Source organism: Sebastes fasciatus, chromosome 22 (genome assembly GCF_043250625.1).
Source record: "Sebastes fasciatus isolate fSebFas1 chromosome 22, fSebFas1.pri, whole genome shotgun sequence".
Lineage (NCBI taxonomy): Eukaryota > Metazoa > Chordata > Actinopteri > Perciformes > Sebastidae > Sebastes > Sebastes fasciatus.
Window position 1 is genome coordinate 22,434,126 of NC_133816.1, and position 16,533 is coordinate 22,450,658.

General features: G+C 40.6%; 1 protein-coding gene across 1 annotated transcript in view; it reads right to left on the reverse strand.

Annotated features, from left to right (window-relative positions):
* The window catches only part of trpc5a (transient receptor potential cation channel, subfamily C, member 5a), a 122,381-nt gene that overhangs the window by 49,431 nt on the left and 56,417 nt on the right, over positions 1-16,533 (reverse strand). The window contains exons 2-8 of the mRNA XM_074623459.1: positions 15,337-15,378; positions 15,061-15,163; positions 14,383-14,633; positions 9,667-9,783; positions 8,872-8,934; positions 7,574-7,711; positions 6,763-6,969 (exon numbers count right to left, since the gene is read on the reverse strand). Of these exons, the coding sequence (XP_074479560.1) occupies positions 6,763-6,969; positions 7,574-7,711; positions 8,872-8,934; positions 9,667-9,783; positions 14,383-14,633; positions 15,061-15,163; positions 15,337-15,369 (912 nt within the window). The 5' untranslated portion in view covers positions 15,370-15,378. The remainder of the gene's footprint in view (positions 1-6,762; positions 6,970-7,573; positions 7,712-8,871; positions 8,935-9,666; positions 9,784-14,382; positions 14,634-15,060; positions 15,164-15,336; positions 15,379-16,533) is intronic.

The following is a 16,533-nucleotide window of genomic DNA, read 5'->3' on the forward strand; positions in this document are numbered from 1 at the left end:
ACAAGAAAAACACTGAATGACCAGAAAAACAAATAAAAACAAATAAATACATGAAAAAGAATAGAGGGGAAAAAGAATCAGAGAAAGTCCACCTTGTTCTTCTCTAGAAGCCTCACTTCTCCGTCTCTAGAAGCCTCACTTCTCCGTCTCTAGAAGCCTCACTTCTCCGTCTCTCACGTTAACAGACACTTGTGAATATGTCTGATTTCTGCTGACAGCTGTCTCTCTTTGTCTGTCTGTGTTTGTGTGTTTGTCCTCCTCCATTCTCTGCTCATCTTTCGCTTCTCATCTACGCGTCTGTTTGTGTCACTTCACTGACTTTTATTGGTGTGAATGATTATGTGAGACAATGCTGCCGAACAAGACTGCCGGGGCATCTGCAGTCTGCACGCTTCGAGGCTGCGTGTGTGACAGTTTTGTTAATGTAACCGGGGTTTTAGAAATGTGTACGTACAAAACAGACAGTCTGATTTGCACAGAGTTAATGGAAGAGTGAAGGAAGTTGCTTATTATGCAACTGAAGATTTCATTTTATAGTTGTATTAAAAGACAAATGACTATATTAAAAAAACAAATCTGCATAATGTGGAGACAAGAACATTTGGCAGATGGCAGCAACTCTTAAGAACAGTATTTTCCGCATCTATCAAAAGGCAAAAGAGGGTTTTTTGACCACTCAGAGGTACGATATATGCAAACGTCATCATCCAAAACGGCATCCTGATGTCATTCATTCATAAGCCACGTTTGGGACAATAGCACTATCCATCATACCCACGTAATTAATTCAATTTTGTCTCCTATTGCAAATTTCCGCAACGAATAGAATAATAAATCGCATTGGTCTCCGTGTGCAAGGTTTCTGTGCGTAGCGTTGAAAAATAAGGACTTGGTGTGCAAAGACCTTTAGTCTTGTTTACTTCTTTGAACAGCGAATGTTAGATTTAAATAATAATGCTGCCTTTTTTTACAGTGATATTTCATCCAAATCATTTTATTTGACATGTCTCAGTTAAAATTCCGCCAAAAATAAACCGTTTGCACGAACCAGATCCTGTAAAATACGTTAAATTTTGCGTTCCTCATTGTAACTAAGAAGCCATGAATGACTCAGCTCAGACTAACGGTCATGTGACAAAAAATCAGCGAAACTTTGACTGAACTGCATAGAGGAGAGGGCAAGAGGGGTTGTAGGTAGAGGTTTTAAAAATGTGAATGGTTTAGTATGTATAGCACGTGGAGCCTCACTTTTTTTCCCCAATATTGGTAACACTTGTGGACAATTGTAAACATGTTATATATACTATATATAGTCAGTTTTTTTCCAATTTTTGTTAAAGAAATTGAACTTGCTTTTTTTATGATTTATGGCACTGGTTCCCAACCTGAGGATCCTGACCCCCACTAGGGGTCGCCAAAGCTTCAAGGGAGGGACACGAGGAGATTTTAGGAGAAGTAAGACAACTGTATATATATATGTATATATATACAGTTGGCCTATATCTCAGCATTTCATTCATATCTGTGAAGAAAAACTAAATTAAATTGTTATTTTTAAAGTTTGACACTGAATTTGTAAAAAAAAGAAGCCTATTAAGTATGTATGATGATTACAAATAAGAAAATATATTTAAGAAATATATACAAACAGGAAAACTCATCTCTGATGCATCCTTCTCAGGGCATAATCTGCTAAAACATTCATCCAAAATCGGTTCTTTTTACACAAACGTCCTGCAGTTATTGCGTTAACACTATTTGGATTAATTGCACAGTTGTTCTGTAGTGTTATTGTTATGCGTTGAATATAATATGAAATATTTTATCTACTTTAAGGGAACTACTTCTTCTTCTAGCCATGATTGTGCTGTTTCCATAGAGGTGCAGGGTTTATATAATAGAGTGAGAAACGAGGCCACAGTGAGTAAAATGTGACAGGAACAAAAAGACACGCCCTGAAACAACAACATGATACAATGATGGGAGTGAGAGGTTCAGCTGATTTTACAAAATGGTAAAACAGTTGGTATTGGCGTCATGTTTGCAGCAGAACATTCAGACAACATGCAGCTTTAATTATGCAGAACTAAACAATGAAAGTCATAGTATTTCCAACATAAAGAACCTGTAGTATCTCAGCCAACAGAGTCTGTTTCTCCCACTCTACTAGTGGCAGATATTTGGCGACAAACATATTTTCTGTAACAGCTCTCTTCCTCTTCATCGTTCTCTCTCCAGCTCACCCTCTATCTCCTCTCACTTCTCAACAGTCTGAGATTGTCTTATTATCCGCTGGCAGCTCTCTTCCTCCCTCTCCCTCTCTCTATCTCTCCCCCTCTGCTTTCTAACTACTTACATCTTCTCATCGCACTCCTTATTTCCTCCTTCTGTCTCCTCCTCGCTCTAAATTTGAGAATATGTCTTATTTTAGAGAGTCCTTGCAGTCTCCAGAACGCCACGGGATGTTTTGAAAAATAAGATTTCTTTCTGTACGAGTCTCGCTCAAAAGGACGACTCCACTCGAGCCGCAGTCAATTATACCTCCCAGCAAGGTGTGTAGTAGACGGCAGCCGGCAGACAGCAGAGAGAAGCACTTTCCTCTGAGTCACATCGCGAGAACGCGTGACGGATGTTTAATTAGTGCTTTACTGTCTGAGGTGCCAAATAGTGAATAAAAATAAGAACTTATTGTTTGGGATGATAATGAGATTTGCACCAGAGGATTATTTGGATCAAAGAATTTCACAGAAGCAGCAAATCTGCACGTTTTGAGACGCTGGAACCATGAAATGTTGTTACATGATAAACGACTAAAGGTTTATTAAAATAGCTGACAATTATTTTCCTGTGGATCGATTCGTTTCAGCTGTACATTATCATATGTCTGTGTGTTGTAAAGTAACTAAAGCTGTCAGATAAATGTAGTGAAGTCAATATTTCCCTCTGAGATCTAGACGAGTAGAAGGTGGCTTAATATAGTACTTCAAATAATGTAAATGTGAGCAGTAATAAAAACGTTCTGGTCAATAAGAAGTTGATGTTTAAGCTGCACATTGAAGCTTGTATTCAAATAGTTTTCCTTAAAAAAAGTTCTCGATTTAAATGCAAACGTCTTCAGTAGTGTTGTTAATTGATTCCCAATAATAAATATATACATACATTTGCATAAAGCAGCAGATTTGTCCACTCCCATGTTGATAAGAGGATTAAATACTTGACAATGTGTGAATAAATTGACAACCATGATCTTTACATTACATATTTGCTTCTAGATTAATACTCTAGACAACATATAGAGCACCTTTAACATTATATGTTTTATTTAATGTCATATTATTATACTAATATACTAATATATATGCATTACTTGAGGCTGTAGATTGAGACAGGATGCCACCCCAGTTAGTGAAGTTAGTGTCTGTGGGTCAGAAGCTTTTCTTTAGTAAAGAAACAGGAAGAGAAGAGAACCATGATGCTTTATTCTGCTTCATGTGTAAAGCCCACAGAGTCCAGCCTTATTTTACATCTATTGTATTAAAGTTATTGTTATAAATATTGTTCAGTATTCTTGTTTAGACTGTATTAAGTGTGGCGTCTGAGTCACAGAGTGCGGAGCCATTTCTCATTCCCAGCTCGTCCCTGACACAAGGGCAAGTAAGCAGTTCCATCCGTCTCTTCATCTCTTTCACACATCCCATTTACCTCAATGGTCTTCATCATCACTACTCAGTAAAGACGCCTTTTATTGCTCCATCTATCCTTCCCTCTCCCTTCCTACCACCTCCTCCTCCTCAGTCCACCGTACCAGAGACATAAACTTCCTCCTAAATCTTCACCATCGTCAACACTTCCTGTCGAGGTAGAATAAGCACATTGCCTCTGTTCTGTCTTCCCTCCATCCTCCTAAATCCTCCTTCACTTCCCGACGTCGTCCCTTAAATCCATCCCTCCATCATCTTTATGTTTTCCCGCATCAACGAGCCTCCAAGGGTGAAAAAGTCATCCCGTTCTCTGTATAACAGACCATTGCTATGGATAACAGACCGTTGCTCTGTATAACAGACCGTTGCTATGGATAACAGACCGTTGCTCTGTATAACAGACCGTTGCTATGGATAACAGACCGTTGCTATGGATAACAGACTGTTGCTCTGTATAACAGACCGTTGCTATGGATAACAGACCGTTGCTCTGTATAACAGACCGTTGCTATGTTTAACAGACCGTTACTATGTATAACAGACTGTTGCTATGAATAACAGACCGTTGCTATGAATAACAGACTGTTGCTCTGTATAACAGACCGTTGCTATGGATAACAGACCGTTGCTATGAATAACAGACCGTTGCTATGTATAACAGACCGTTGCTATGGATAACAGACCGTTGCTATGTATAACAAACTGTTGCTATGTTTAACAGACCGTTGCTATGTATAACGGACCGTTGCTATGGAAAACAGACCGTTGCTATGTATAACAGACCGTTGCAATGGATAACAGACCGTTGCTATGTATAACAGACATGTCTATGCCATGTAGTCTGTACTGAGTCCAATGTAAATGCATCCACATGAATATGCTACGCTCAGAGCTAGTGACGTAGAATAGAAAGCGAGAAAGACTGCTGATGGCGGGCAGGACGGGATGTGGACGGGTCCAACAAACACAGGATTTTCAACCAGTAGACCGCTGTTTTGTTTTGTAAGTTACGTTAGTGATGTTTTTCACGTATTTTCCGTACTTATGTTACGTTGTTTTTGCATGTATTTTACTTAGTTTTACCTACTTATTTTAAGCCCAATGTGTTTGTTGACTAAACCTAACTGTGGAGGTTACTGTAGTTTTGTTGCGTGGCGTACAAATGACACGCGAAAAGGCTAAAATGCGTCCTCATGACACAAGGAATGTCTGCTATTCATACGCCTTCCCGTGAGACCGGGTTGGACTTCTGCTCTCACTTACTGTAAGAAACAAATGCAAGAAGTTTCTGCAAACTCTCAAATCTTCCCCCATGTGATCTTCTCTACCAGGGGGGAGGAAACATGTGCTCTCTCTCTCTCTCTCTCTCTCTTCCCTCTTCAGATCTTTACCTTCGTCACCTGGTCTCCTCCAGAGACAGAAAGCACTTCACTTCCTGCTCTTATGTCTCCCTCCATCCCTCCATCCATCCCTCCATCCATCCCGTATCATCCCGTGGCTGCTGTCATCCCTCCCCTCCTGGCCCCACTCAGTCCTTCCACTCCAGCTTTCATCAGTCTGGCGGTGCCCCTCCGTCGCAGAGAGCTGGAGACAGCGGGGGAGCAGACAGGCGGACGGACGGAGAGAGACAGAGATTGCCTCGGGCTTTTTATAACTCTGTTTCTTTCTCCAACTCTATCTCATCAAATCTCCGTCTCTTTTCTCGCTCAGGCGCTCGCTCGCTCGATCCCTCCAGCTCTCCGCTCGTCTCTCGTTCTGTCCCATTAAATCTGCTGTTTTCTCACTTTGTATCTGCTCTCACACTTCCTCCAGCTCATTATCTCACTCAGTCCCGTCCTTCCTCATTCATCCTCCCTCTCACCTGCTCACCACAGCCCACCCTCTGCTCTCTATCGCGTACGTCCTCTTGTCTTCTCACTCGAGTCCCATGAGAAGAGCGTCAAACTCCCTCAATTCCTCACAGACAAGCAATTATTGCACCGCATGTGTGTGTTTTAACAGATGTAACTAGGGCAGAAGGTTCTAGTCCATCATCCTGAAATGGCCCCCACTGTAGGCTAGAGTTAGCACTATAACATGAAAGTAACAGCTATTTCGTAATACTGACTTTTAGCATGTTAGCAAGCTAAACATATACATTTGATATATAATATTAAAGGTGCAAAATGCGAGATTGGGAGCATTTCTATTGCCTCCAAACGGCTCAACATGGCGAAGGGCTGACCCGGTGGCTTAACGCAGGCCCCCAGGAAGAGCGCCGTCATTTGCGTAGTGGCCAAACGGCGGTACTACAATTTCTGTGTCCGTCACATGATGCCATTGGGACCAAAAATACTTTTCCCCATAGACTTACAGTAACTCAGCAAATAATTTTTTTAGGTGAATCAACTTCCATTACGAACACTTGATTATCCCTTATTTAAATTATTAGGTCCTAAAAGTTGTAAAATTAGTTATTTCCCTTGAGAATGACACCCAGACCGAGGCGGGACCGAGGGCTGGGAGGCGGAGTTAGCAAGCTGTGACGACGGCGTGACCCTGTGACCCCGTGACCCCGTGACCGAGCCATGTGACCTGCTCCATGGGCCCAATGGATGCGGAAGATCGCCGGAAGATCCAGGTACTTTTCCACTCAGAAGTCGAGCCATTTTGGCTTCATGTGCCACTGAGCAACTCTCATAGGAATGAACGGGGCCACGCCTCCAACACTGTTATTAGAATATGAACACATTATGGATATTTAACATTATGATGCAAAGTCAGAGCATCACTAACGTCTCAAAGTATTCATCCTGAATGCTATTAATGTCAATGATTGTGTACATACCTACATAAATAATATAAACTACATACGTGCAGGCACACGCATACATAGCCTTCTATACTCTCACAGGTTTCACTGATATTTTCAGACACAAACACAACTTCTCTGTTCAAAAATGTCAACTCTGCAGTAACCAAGGAAACCACAGTTGTTTCAGCTGGATGACTGCAGATTTCTGGCCTCATCTGAAGAGACCTTTTAAGAGCCTAAAGGTCACTATCCAGGTCGAGTCCCTACCTCTTTTTGGTGGTATTTGATGGCCAGTTTGAGCTTGGCCAGGTCGTGGCACTGTCTGGGGTCCAGCTCCTCGCTCTGGTCGTTGTCTCTGTGGTTCAGGATGGTCTCCAGCTCTCTGGAACTCCGGGCCTGGTCCAGAAGGTCTTTGGCGAACCGCTTGCACTGCTGCGACAGCTCCTCGTACTCCTGACGAAACTCGTTCTCCACCTGACAGGAGGAAGGTATAGTACAGGTTGTGAGAGCGGTAGAAAACCCTCTTACGACGGTCCATAACTTTGACTTTCATCGCTCAATACTGTCTCCAGCTGCTGCAACAACTTCTTATGAAACTCAAAAATAAAGGTATTGTTACCCAAGATAAACCGGATTATTAGCCTGAAGGAATGATAACAGACAGTAGAGGCAAAAGGGAAACTATAAAATAGAGGTAAACAGCCACTTATAGCACAAGTGAAGGACACGCTGGAGGGAAATGAGTCATATAAATGATGTTGAATGCTTCTGCTTCTACAGAGGTTTTAACAGCCCATCAAGTTCAGGATGTGGCGTCCCTCCAGAGTTCACTTGGGTTTGCTTGCAGAGAGGACCGGAGCTGCTCCTGAAGGCTCCTGATGGACCAGACACTTTAATTTGACAGTAATCTGTATAAAAACTGGCAGACACCATGAGGCCTGTCCTGGTCCAGACACTCCGCTGACGAGTCACTGCAAACCAGACTAAATCTCTTCTCCACCAAGAAGACGAGATGAGTTGCAAGACCTGCAAAAAAGTCCTTCGCCAGTAAACATGCGATCAAAAAATATCCGTATACCTTGCTGAGCTCTTTGAGTTCCCAGCCCAGTCTGAAGGCAGTGAGGATGGGGTCTTCACTGGACAGCGCGATGAGGGATGGCGAGGCCAGAGCCTTGTAGATGTTGAGTCGAGACCGTGAATGCCGAAGACTGTCGACCTACAGAAGGAAACACGGAGAGACAAACAAGAGGTTTAGAACCAGCCGTACCATATCATGATCGGCCTCGTCCTCTTAGGAGGCTCAACAGCTTTCAAGTGAGTCAGTCAATCTTAGGAATAGTTCACGTAACCGGATGTACATAGACTGCGGGTATAAGTCTGCCATTGGCCGCCTATTTCAGTCGGCATTCTCCTGGCGCCAGACCTTCCTGTCAAGCTGGCAACGCTGTGGAGGTCTGGATGTGCGAGACTAAACAAAACCCTGAATGAGTGTGTGTGATTGAGAGCGAACTTCAGGCTTATACAAGTAAACTGGCCGTGGTGGTAGAACTCTTTACTTACGAATTAAAAGACTTCATTACAAGTAAAAGTCCTGCGGTGAATAGAATAGAAACAGCTGCATTTATGTAAAGTTTTTCAAAGTAAAAGTAATCATTTTATCCAGAGAAATATAATTATAGTAAAAATGAGAGAGCATTTAAAGACCTCTGATTGCTTTACGCCAAAAAAATGGATTGCACTGTTATTGAAAAATACTCACCAAGCACTATTCAATGTATAAAACAGATGTAATCAAGCCTCCCATAAGAGAGGATAACTTGCATATTAAAGGATAAACAACATTAATTATGTTAAGGATTTAGATTTGACAGATGATGAAGTGAGTCATTTCTGTGGACGATGCAGTTTCCGCTTGTAGCATTAGTATTTTTCTTCTAAATACTTCTGTTGCAGTTAATAGATTTATTAAAACAGTTGGACCATTCTTGCTTTTTTTTTCTCTTTCTTTCTTCGTTTAGTGTCAATGCAGCGACTGCATATTGTTATATATTATATCAATGTTTAAAGGCTGCATTTCATGCTGTAAAAAATGTAAACAAAAATGTTGTTGAAAAAAGTATTACTTTATTACTTAGCATTTCTTTAGTATGATTACATTACATACAAACACGGAGTGATTAAAGTATTTCATTTATTAGTGAGCAGAGACGGATGTTGATTCATGGCAGAGGAAATGAAAACTATCTAATCATTTAAGAGAAGATGCTGAGAATAAAAGTCAGCGCCGGAGGTTGGGAGTAATTACTGTAAATACCAAAATATTGACTTGCAAATCAAACCGTTTATTACAAGATTAGATTTATTATAATCACTCACCTCTGAACTGGAAACGCACTCGACACAGTCGCATCGTATCTGGTGTGGTCTGGGAATGGTGACCTACACGGAACAGTAAAAGATAAATCATCACAGCTAACATCTAACATTCCTGATACAATCATTTATAACTCTTTTGCAGACAGAAACTTATAGTACGTAGAGTATATAACTTATAATACGTAGAGTATATAACTTATAATACGTAGAGTATATAACTTATAATACGTAGAGTATATAACTTATAATACGTAGAGTATATAACTTATAATACGTAGAGTATATAACTTACAGTACGTTGAGTATATAACTTATAGTACGTAGAGTATATAACTTATAGTACATAGAGTATATAACTTATAATACGTAGAGTATATAACTTATAGTACGTAGAGTATATAACTTATAGTACGTAGAGTTTATAACTTATAGTACGTAGAGTATATAACTTATAGTACGTAGAGTAAATAACTTATAATACGTAGAGTATATAACTTATAGTACGTAGAGTTTATAACTTATAGTACGTAGAGTATATAACTTATAGTACGTAGAGTATATAACTTATAGTATGTAGAGTATATAACTTATAGTACGTAGAGTATATAACTTATAGTACGTAGAGTATATAACTTATAGTACGTAGAGTATATAACTTATAGTACGTAGAGTATATAACTTATAGTAGGTAGAGAGTTTATAACTTATAGTACAGAGTATATAACTTATAGTACGTAGATTATATAACTTATAGTACGTAGAGTATATCACTTATAGTACGTAGAGAGTAATCACCTTCCGCGCGACGAGGAGCTTGATGATCTCATAGTTGTTGGTGTGAGCAGCGAGCATGATGGGAGTTATGTCCGGCGTGAACTCTGAAAACTGACTGTCCATCATCAGCGAGGGAACCTGAAGAAGAAGAAGAAGAAAAACTCTTCTATAAAATGATGTATATCACACGACGGGTGGAAACTCTAGTGAGCTTTTATTGTGGAGTTAAAAAGACTAGATTCAGCTCTACATGTGGCGCTGTGACGTTAAAGACAAACTCAGCCAAATGATGAATCAAATTAAACTCACTTGAATCAGGTTAAAACTAATTAAATGAGTGTAATGTGTTCGACAAAAGAAGAGTTTCCTGCTGCAGAGGTTCATCTAGTTAAAGCCACATCCTCTCTAAAGCTCATTACATCCCTCAGTGACGGAACACCTGCTGCAGTTTTATTAAAAAGTGAAGTGCAGGTAGTCTGTTACTACACAGGATGAAAGGTTTATTAGAATAACAGAAGAGCCGACCGTTCTGTAAACCATGTTTAAATATTTGGATCTACTTTTTCCACGTCTTTTCCAAGCAGCCATTAGTTCCCATTCATTTCAAAACAACACAAACATCTATCAGCAGACTCTTGACCTCACTTGTATAAAATAACCTGTGGTGACCTCTAGGATAATCACAGACTCATGAAACTTCACAGCCACAAAAACTAGAGACAGAAATTTATTTCACTGTATATACGCAAATTACAGTGCATTACTTTCCGTATGTATAGCTATAAGAACAGCCTGCTCCACTGATGGTTGCCTGCAGGAGGAGTTATATCTGTATACAACTACATTATAGCGTGTTATAAACTATTTATTAATGTTTATATGCAGCTTACACAGGCTAAATAGCAGGATTTTAAAGTGTTACCACACTAATAATGAAGATGAAAATGTGCTTGCATGTCGCAAAAACACAAGGCGTCTGATTCCTCTAATACAGACAGGGTCAAAGACATCAGAAGGAGCAGACTGAGGAGGAGGAGGGAGGAGGAGAAGGAGGAGGAGGAGGAGGAGAAGGAGCGAACACATGTGGACTCTTTCATCTCTCAGAGGGAGAACCAAGCAGAGTGCGTCTCCTATTCACCTCCTCCTGTCTACCATCTTCTCTCCTTCCTTTTACATCCTCTCTTCTTCTTCATCTTTCTCCTCGTCTGACCTCCTGCCGTCGTCTTTGTTGTTCTCTCTCCTCCTTTTCTGCTCCACTTTCTCTCTCTCTCTCTCTTTCTTTCTTTCTGCTTCCAACATCTTGTTTCCTCCTCTGATCTCTCTCCTTCTCTCTCCTTCTCTCTCTTTTATCTCCTCCTAGTTGTGATGAGGAGAGTGAGAGCAGCTGGCCGTCACACATCGATTAAAGAGAACAAACTCGCAGGTAATAATTACCTATAAAGATACGACAGTGACTTTTAATGTGAAAGGATGTTTTAAATGCTTTATATTTCCTGCGTCTCCTGCTGCTGCTGATGATGAGGACCGTTCAGGATGAACTCCCACTACGACTGACCCATATAAGAAAATCTAAATGCACACAACACTGCCACGTTTTAGTATTTTCCGTTTTTTTGTACTGTACGTTCAGAGGTCTTTTCAAAATAAACAAAATAAACAACGTGGTTATGTTGAGGAAAAGATGGTGGTTTGGGTTCAAATTTGTATATTTGTTACGTACTTAAAGGTGCTATTGATAACATTCAGCCACTAGATGTCACATTCTCCCTCTCCGCGTTCCATTGCATTTACTTCACAACAAGTGGTTGCCAGAAACTTACCGTCGATCTCAGCCATTTCTCATCCTATTCCACTTAGTTGACTTTATTTCATTTCTTTTTTTTAATTATTATTTTCAGTTTTCAGTTGCAGTTTTGTTAGCAACGGTCTGCTATACGTCGCAACGGCCTGTTATACATAGCAACGGTCTGCTATACGTCGCAACGGCCTGTTATACATAGCAACGGTCTGCTATACGTCTGCTGTTCTTGCCAATGCACAGCCCCGATGTAAACATGTATGTTTTATATCCTGATAAAAGCACACGGAGATCATAACAACCAAAAATGATCTCCGACTCCAGCGACACACACAACAACACACTTCATCTTTTTTTTCCACACACTTCACACATCAAAGGGTGGTGTGAGAGCGAGGCTGCAAAACCTTCTCCTCATCTGCATCGCTCCGTCTCTCTGGAAACTCTCACTTCCTCTCCCTCTTTCCTTATTCCTTCCTTCTCCCGCATGCACTCTTTTCCTATTTTGATTTGGCTTTGCGTCATCTCTCCTTCTCTCAGATTTCATCCTCTTTTCCATGTTTTATCACTCTCTTCCTTCCTTCCTTCCTTCCTTGTTTTGCTGCCTCATTCCTTCCATTTCTATGTAGGATTGGTGACGTAGAAAACTGCATTTCCTCGTAGTTAATGATGGAGAAGGAGAGGGACGTATAGAGCGAGGGGAGAAGGGAGGGAAGACAGATGAAAAGGGGAGGGAGGAGAGAGAGAGAGAGAGAGAGAGAGAGGGAGAGAGGGGGAGTCAGACTGAGTCAGATGGAGAGGGTCGGCAGAAAGGTCAACAGTTTTGCTCGCCAGGAGAAGATAAAAGGCCTCGACTCTACCTGTCAGTTGAGAAAGAGCAACACACACATCCAGTTCTTAATATAGGAACCACATGCAAACACACACACACACACACACACACACACACATGGAAACTTAACTCTGAGGAAGGAAAAAGGAAAAGTTGGAGGTGTTTGCCGCAGCGTCCTCGTCTGGATTTGACTCTTTTCATGCAGCGATTACGAGCAGATGTTGACTGATGTGAACTGAAATGTCTGCAAGGATGTTTTATGCTGTTGTGCTTTTAAGATGTTATTTTAAATGTCCAATAAAAAACTAAATATCTTAATGAAACAGAGAAGTACTTTAAAGCTGTAATCTTTTTCTTTTCGGTCAAATGTTTTTTTCAACATTTCTCAAGTATCATAAAATATAAAAAAAATATATTTATTCCAACACTTTGCTCAGAATTTCTAAATGCTAATAATGTTATTAGTTAAATGTTTATAAATGTGTAATATATACATTTTATATCTTAAAGACTTTAGATGAGCAGATTTTTACAGGAGGCTGTGTAGTACGACGGCGTATTATGGCCATTATGAGTAAAAAAAAGAAAGTATTACGAAGGCGGTGTTTAATATTCAGATAAAAAACGTTGAGATTAAAGTCAGAAATTTATGAGAACAAAAAAATAGAGAAAACTAGAAAAATAGTGGAGTGCAAAACCATAATGAAGTAATCAAGTTTTTTTCCTCATAAATTTACGATTCTATAATCTCACAAATTCTACATTTTTCTTGTAAATTTGCCCCTTTTCATATCAGAGAATATCCCAGCTTTCGACTTTATAATCTTGCAAGTTTGTGGGTTTTTTTTCTCGTAAATGTACGACTTCAAACCCAGAGAATATCAGTTATTTTATTGTAAATTTACGACTTCATAATCTAGCAAATTTGTGAGTTTTTTTATCATAAATTTACGATTTAATAATCTCGCAAATTCTGAGATTTGTCTTTTAAATTTGCTGCTTTCATATCAGAGAGCATCTGAGTTCGTTTAATCATAAATGCATGACTTTACTATCTTGCAAATTTGTGAGATTTTCTCGCAAATTTACGACTATATAATAACGCAAATTTTTTTCAGAAATTCTCCACTTTCATCTCCAAGAATATCCATTTTTTTCTCATAAATGTTTGACTTTATAATCTCGAAAATGTTCGATTATTTTTATCATAAATTTGCTACTTTAATATTGGAAATTCTGAGTTTTTTCTAGGAATGTTACCCCTTCCCAAGGCTCCGTCATTATTTTTATAATTATTTTTTTTTACCTAAAATGGCCCTAATGGTGTCGTAATGTAGCTCTGTGATCACCGTCTGTGGTAAATAGAATAATTGAAGGTGATAAAATAGAAACAAACAGGGAGGAGGAAGAGCATAATGAGAGATAAAAAGAGTAAAGGAAAATGAGAAACAGAAACACAGCAAGAACAGATTTGTTCCCATCCTCGTCCAACTGAGAGGCGACCAAAAAAAACTTCCCACAATCCTCTGCTTTCGGCCAAGGGTTGGTTGCCATGGTGACGCGGAACCTCGGAGCCTCAGACGGTCCAGGAATTAATGCAGAAGAAGAAGTCTCTGTTTCTCTTTCTCTTTATTTTACTCTCTCTCTCTCTCTCTCTCTCTCTCTCTCTCTCTCTCTCTCTCTTCTGATCTCGTTTCCAGTGTCTCTCACTCTTTCTTCATCTGTTTTAAATCTCTCTCACTCTTTCACTTCCTGTCTCTGGATCCCTCCATCTCGATCCCCTTTAACACCTACATGTTAACTGAACTGTGCAACATGTTCTCCTCTCTCTCTCTCTCTCTCTCTCTCAGACAAACATACAGTCTGCCTCTAAATCCTATTTCACAGTGTGTCTATAACCCGAGCAGTTTAATTTCCATCCTCTCAGCAGAACGTGGAGCGTTACAGTGAATGGATGAGCTGCTCATTAAAAACACACACAGAACATACGAATGGAGAAACACATTCACAGAGACGCACGATTACGGAGGAGTAAATGCAAACACGTGCATACATGACCACGTCTGCGACAGATTAACATCCATCCATGGAGGTTGGATTCACACACCTGCTTCTCGCCGCTGGGCCTCCTGTGCGACAGCAGCAGCTCCACGGCGCCCACCACCTCCTTCCTGATGGCGTAGAGCAGGGCGTCGCCCGTGTGGATGCCGTGGTCGAGCAGGAGCTCCATGATCTCCAGGTTCTCATTCTCGATGGCGATGAGGAGCGCGCTGCGGCCCAGCGGGTCCAGACAGTTCACGTCCATGTTGTAGTAGACCTCCGCCTCGCGGAGGGCATGTTTGACTCCCGCATAGTCACCTGGAAAGGCGGAGGGAGAGTGGAGGTGTTGATGGATGAAGGAACAGACACAGGGTACAATAACTTTGACTTTTTTTTTAAACTTCTTTGTTTTTTCTAGTGAAAGAAAGTGAAAGTTTGTAAAGTGAAAGACAAACCCGTTGTTTCCAGGATTAAAATCCTGTCTTTGTTGTTAATAACACCCAAACAGGAAGAATTTGAATATGTTCTCATGCAGAGTGAAACGTTTCGTTTCAGCATCTTGTCCAAGGACACTTTGCAGGACAAACATCTGCTGGACGTCAGCTGTCAGCTGTTGCACAGATGACACCTGTGAACTGTCGCCTGCAGCAGAGTCAGACTGACCGGCTGACTCTGCATCATGTAGGAGGCGAGTGGATCAGCAGAATGAAGGTGTAAAGGAGAGAACTATTATTATACAACGTACCTTTTTCCACAGCGGTGAGGTAGGCCCTCTCCTCTGCAGACAGCTCCACCTCAGCCCGGACGATCTGAAGCGGAATTCTGTCGCGGTACGGCGAGTACGTCGCCTATAAAACGCAGACAATAACAACGCAAAAAATACAGAGAATGAAATCTGTAAAAATACAAAGAAATATTTCAACTAAGTCATGTGCAATAGTGTGTAGTAGCTGAGTGTTAACACTTGGTTTTAGGGTTTAGATAAGCCTGCAGGGATTTAATGGAAGTGTGACTGACTCACCTTCTTGTAGTACAACTGTGTCATGGGATTCATCTGGTCAGTCTGGAAGAAAGAAAGAAAGTGAGAGTTACTAAGCAATATTAACAATACAGCAATAAATAGAAGCGAATGAATGAACTCATGAGAAAGAGCAATATTGTTAATTTGAACATCTCTCAACGTCAAGAAGGAGGCGGCGTTGAAACAAAACAAAACAAAACAGCTCAACACTTGCGTTAAAACTCTCCTTCTTGGAGTCATGAATCAGGGAAAGTTGAACAAACAGACATGCTACACATGTTTAGATTCAGCGTGTCTCACACTTTCTGAAGATATCATTATCTCATTATGACGACCCCTCCACTCCACTAGGTGTCACATGTCCTTTTGCTGGTTCCACTTTGTGGAGGAGGGTCGTCAGGCTGATGAGCCACGAAATCTTCCAAATTAAACAACACCATGTCCAATTGTGCACCCACTTATCTCCGCTGCCTACACACACTCAAACCTCCAAGCTTCTAATAACTTTTTGGCTCCGGAAATCTTTTTAAAATAATCTCGGACGAGCCCCCATTTGTTACAATCCGAATCAAAGGTTGCAACAAAAATGGGAGACCAGATGAGTTTTAAAATAGTAAAAGGCATTTATTTAAAAAACTTCCTAACCATTGGAAGTGACTGGAATTTGTCTCGTGGTGGTCAAAGCATTAAAAAAATTACATTAAAAAAACACAAAGGCAACATGTCTTCACAAAAACAATGTCCCTGTAAGTCAACAATAACAATTCCAGATTTCTTAAACTAAGTTTAAGACCTGAAACTGCATATTTTACTCGACTAAAGAGCAGTAAAGACCCTCAACTTCACCAAGTTCTATCTGACATTTGAAGACTTGAACCAGCAGACAGCAGGGTCCTCTCCAACCTGAGAGTGAACTGACACACTGAGAGACAGTGATGGACGTGCAGACAGTTGAAGCAGTGCCGATTAGTGACTACATACATTTAGCACAATAAAAAGCATGCAGACCAAGGATAAGCCTCGTCCCACAGTATTAGTCTCGTTAATACATGTAATCCCCGTGAACTGCGGCCTCCTGGAGAACCTTTAGAAGCTCTGCTTGTTGCTTTTATTTGTGTCGGTCTCACCACGTTGACTTATTGCACCGTAATTGCCCCACATTTGTTCATTTCGGGAGTAAACGGTGTAGACATGATG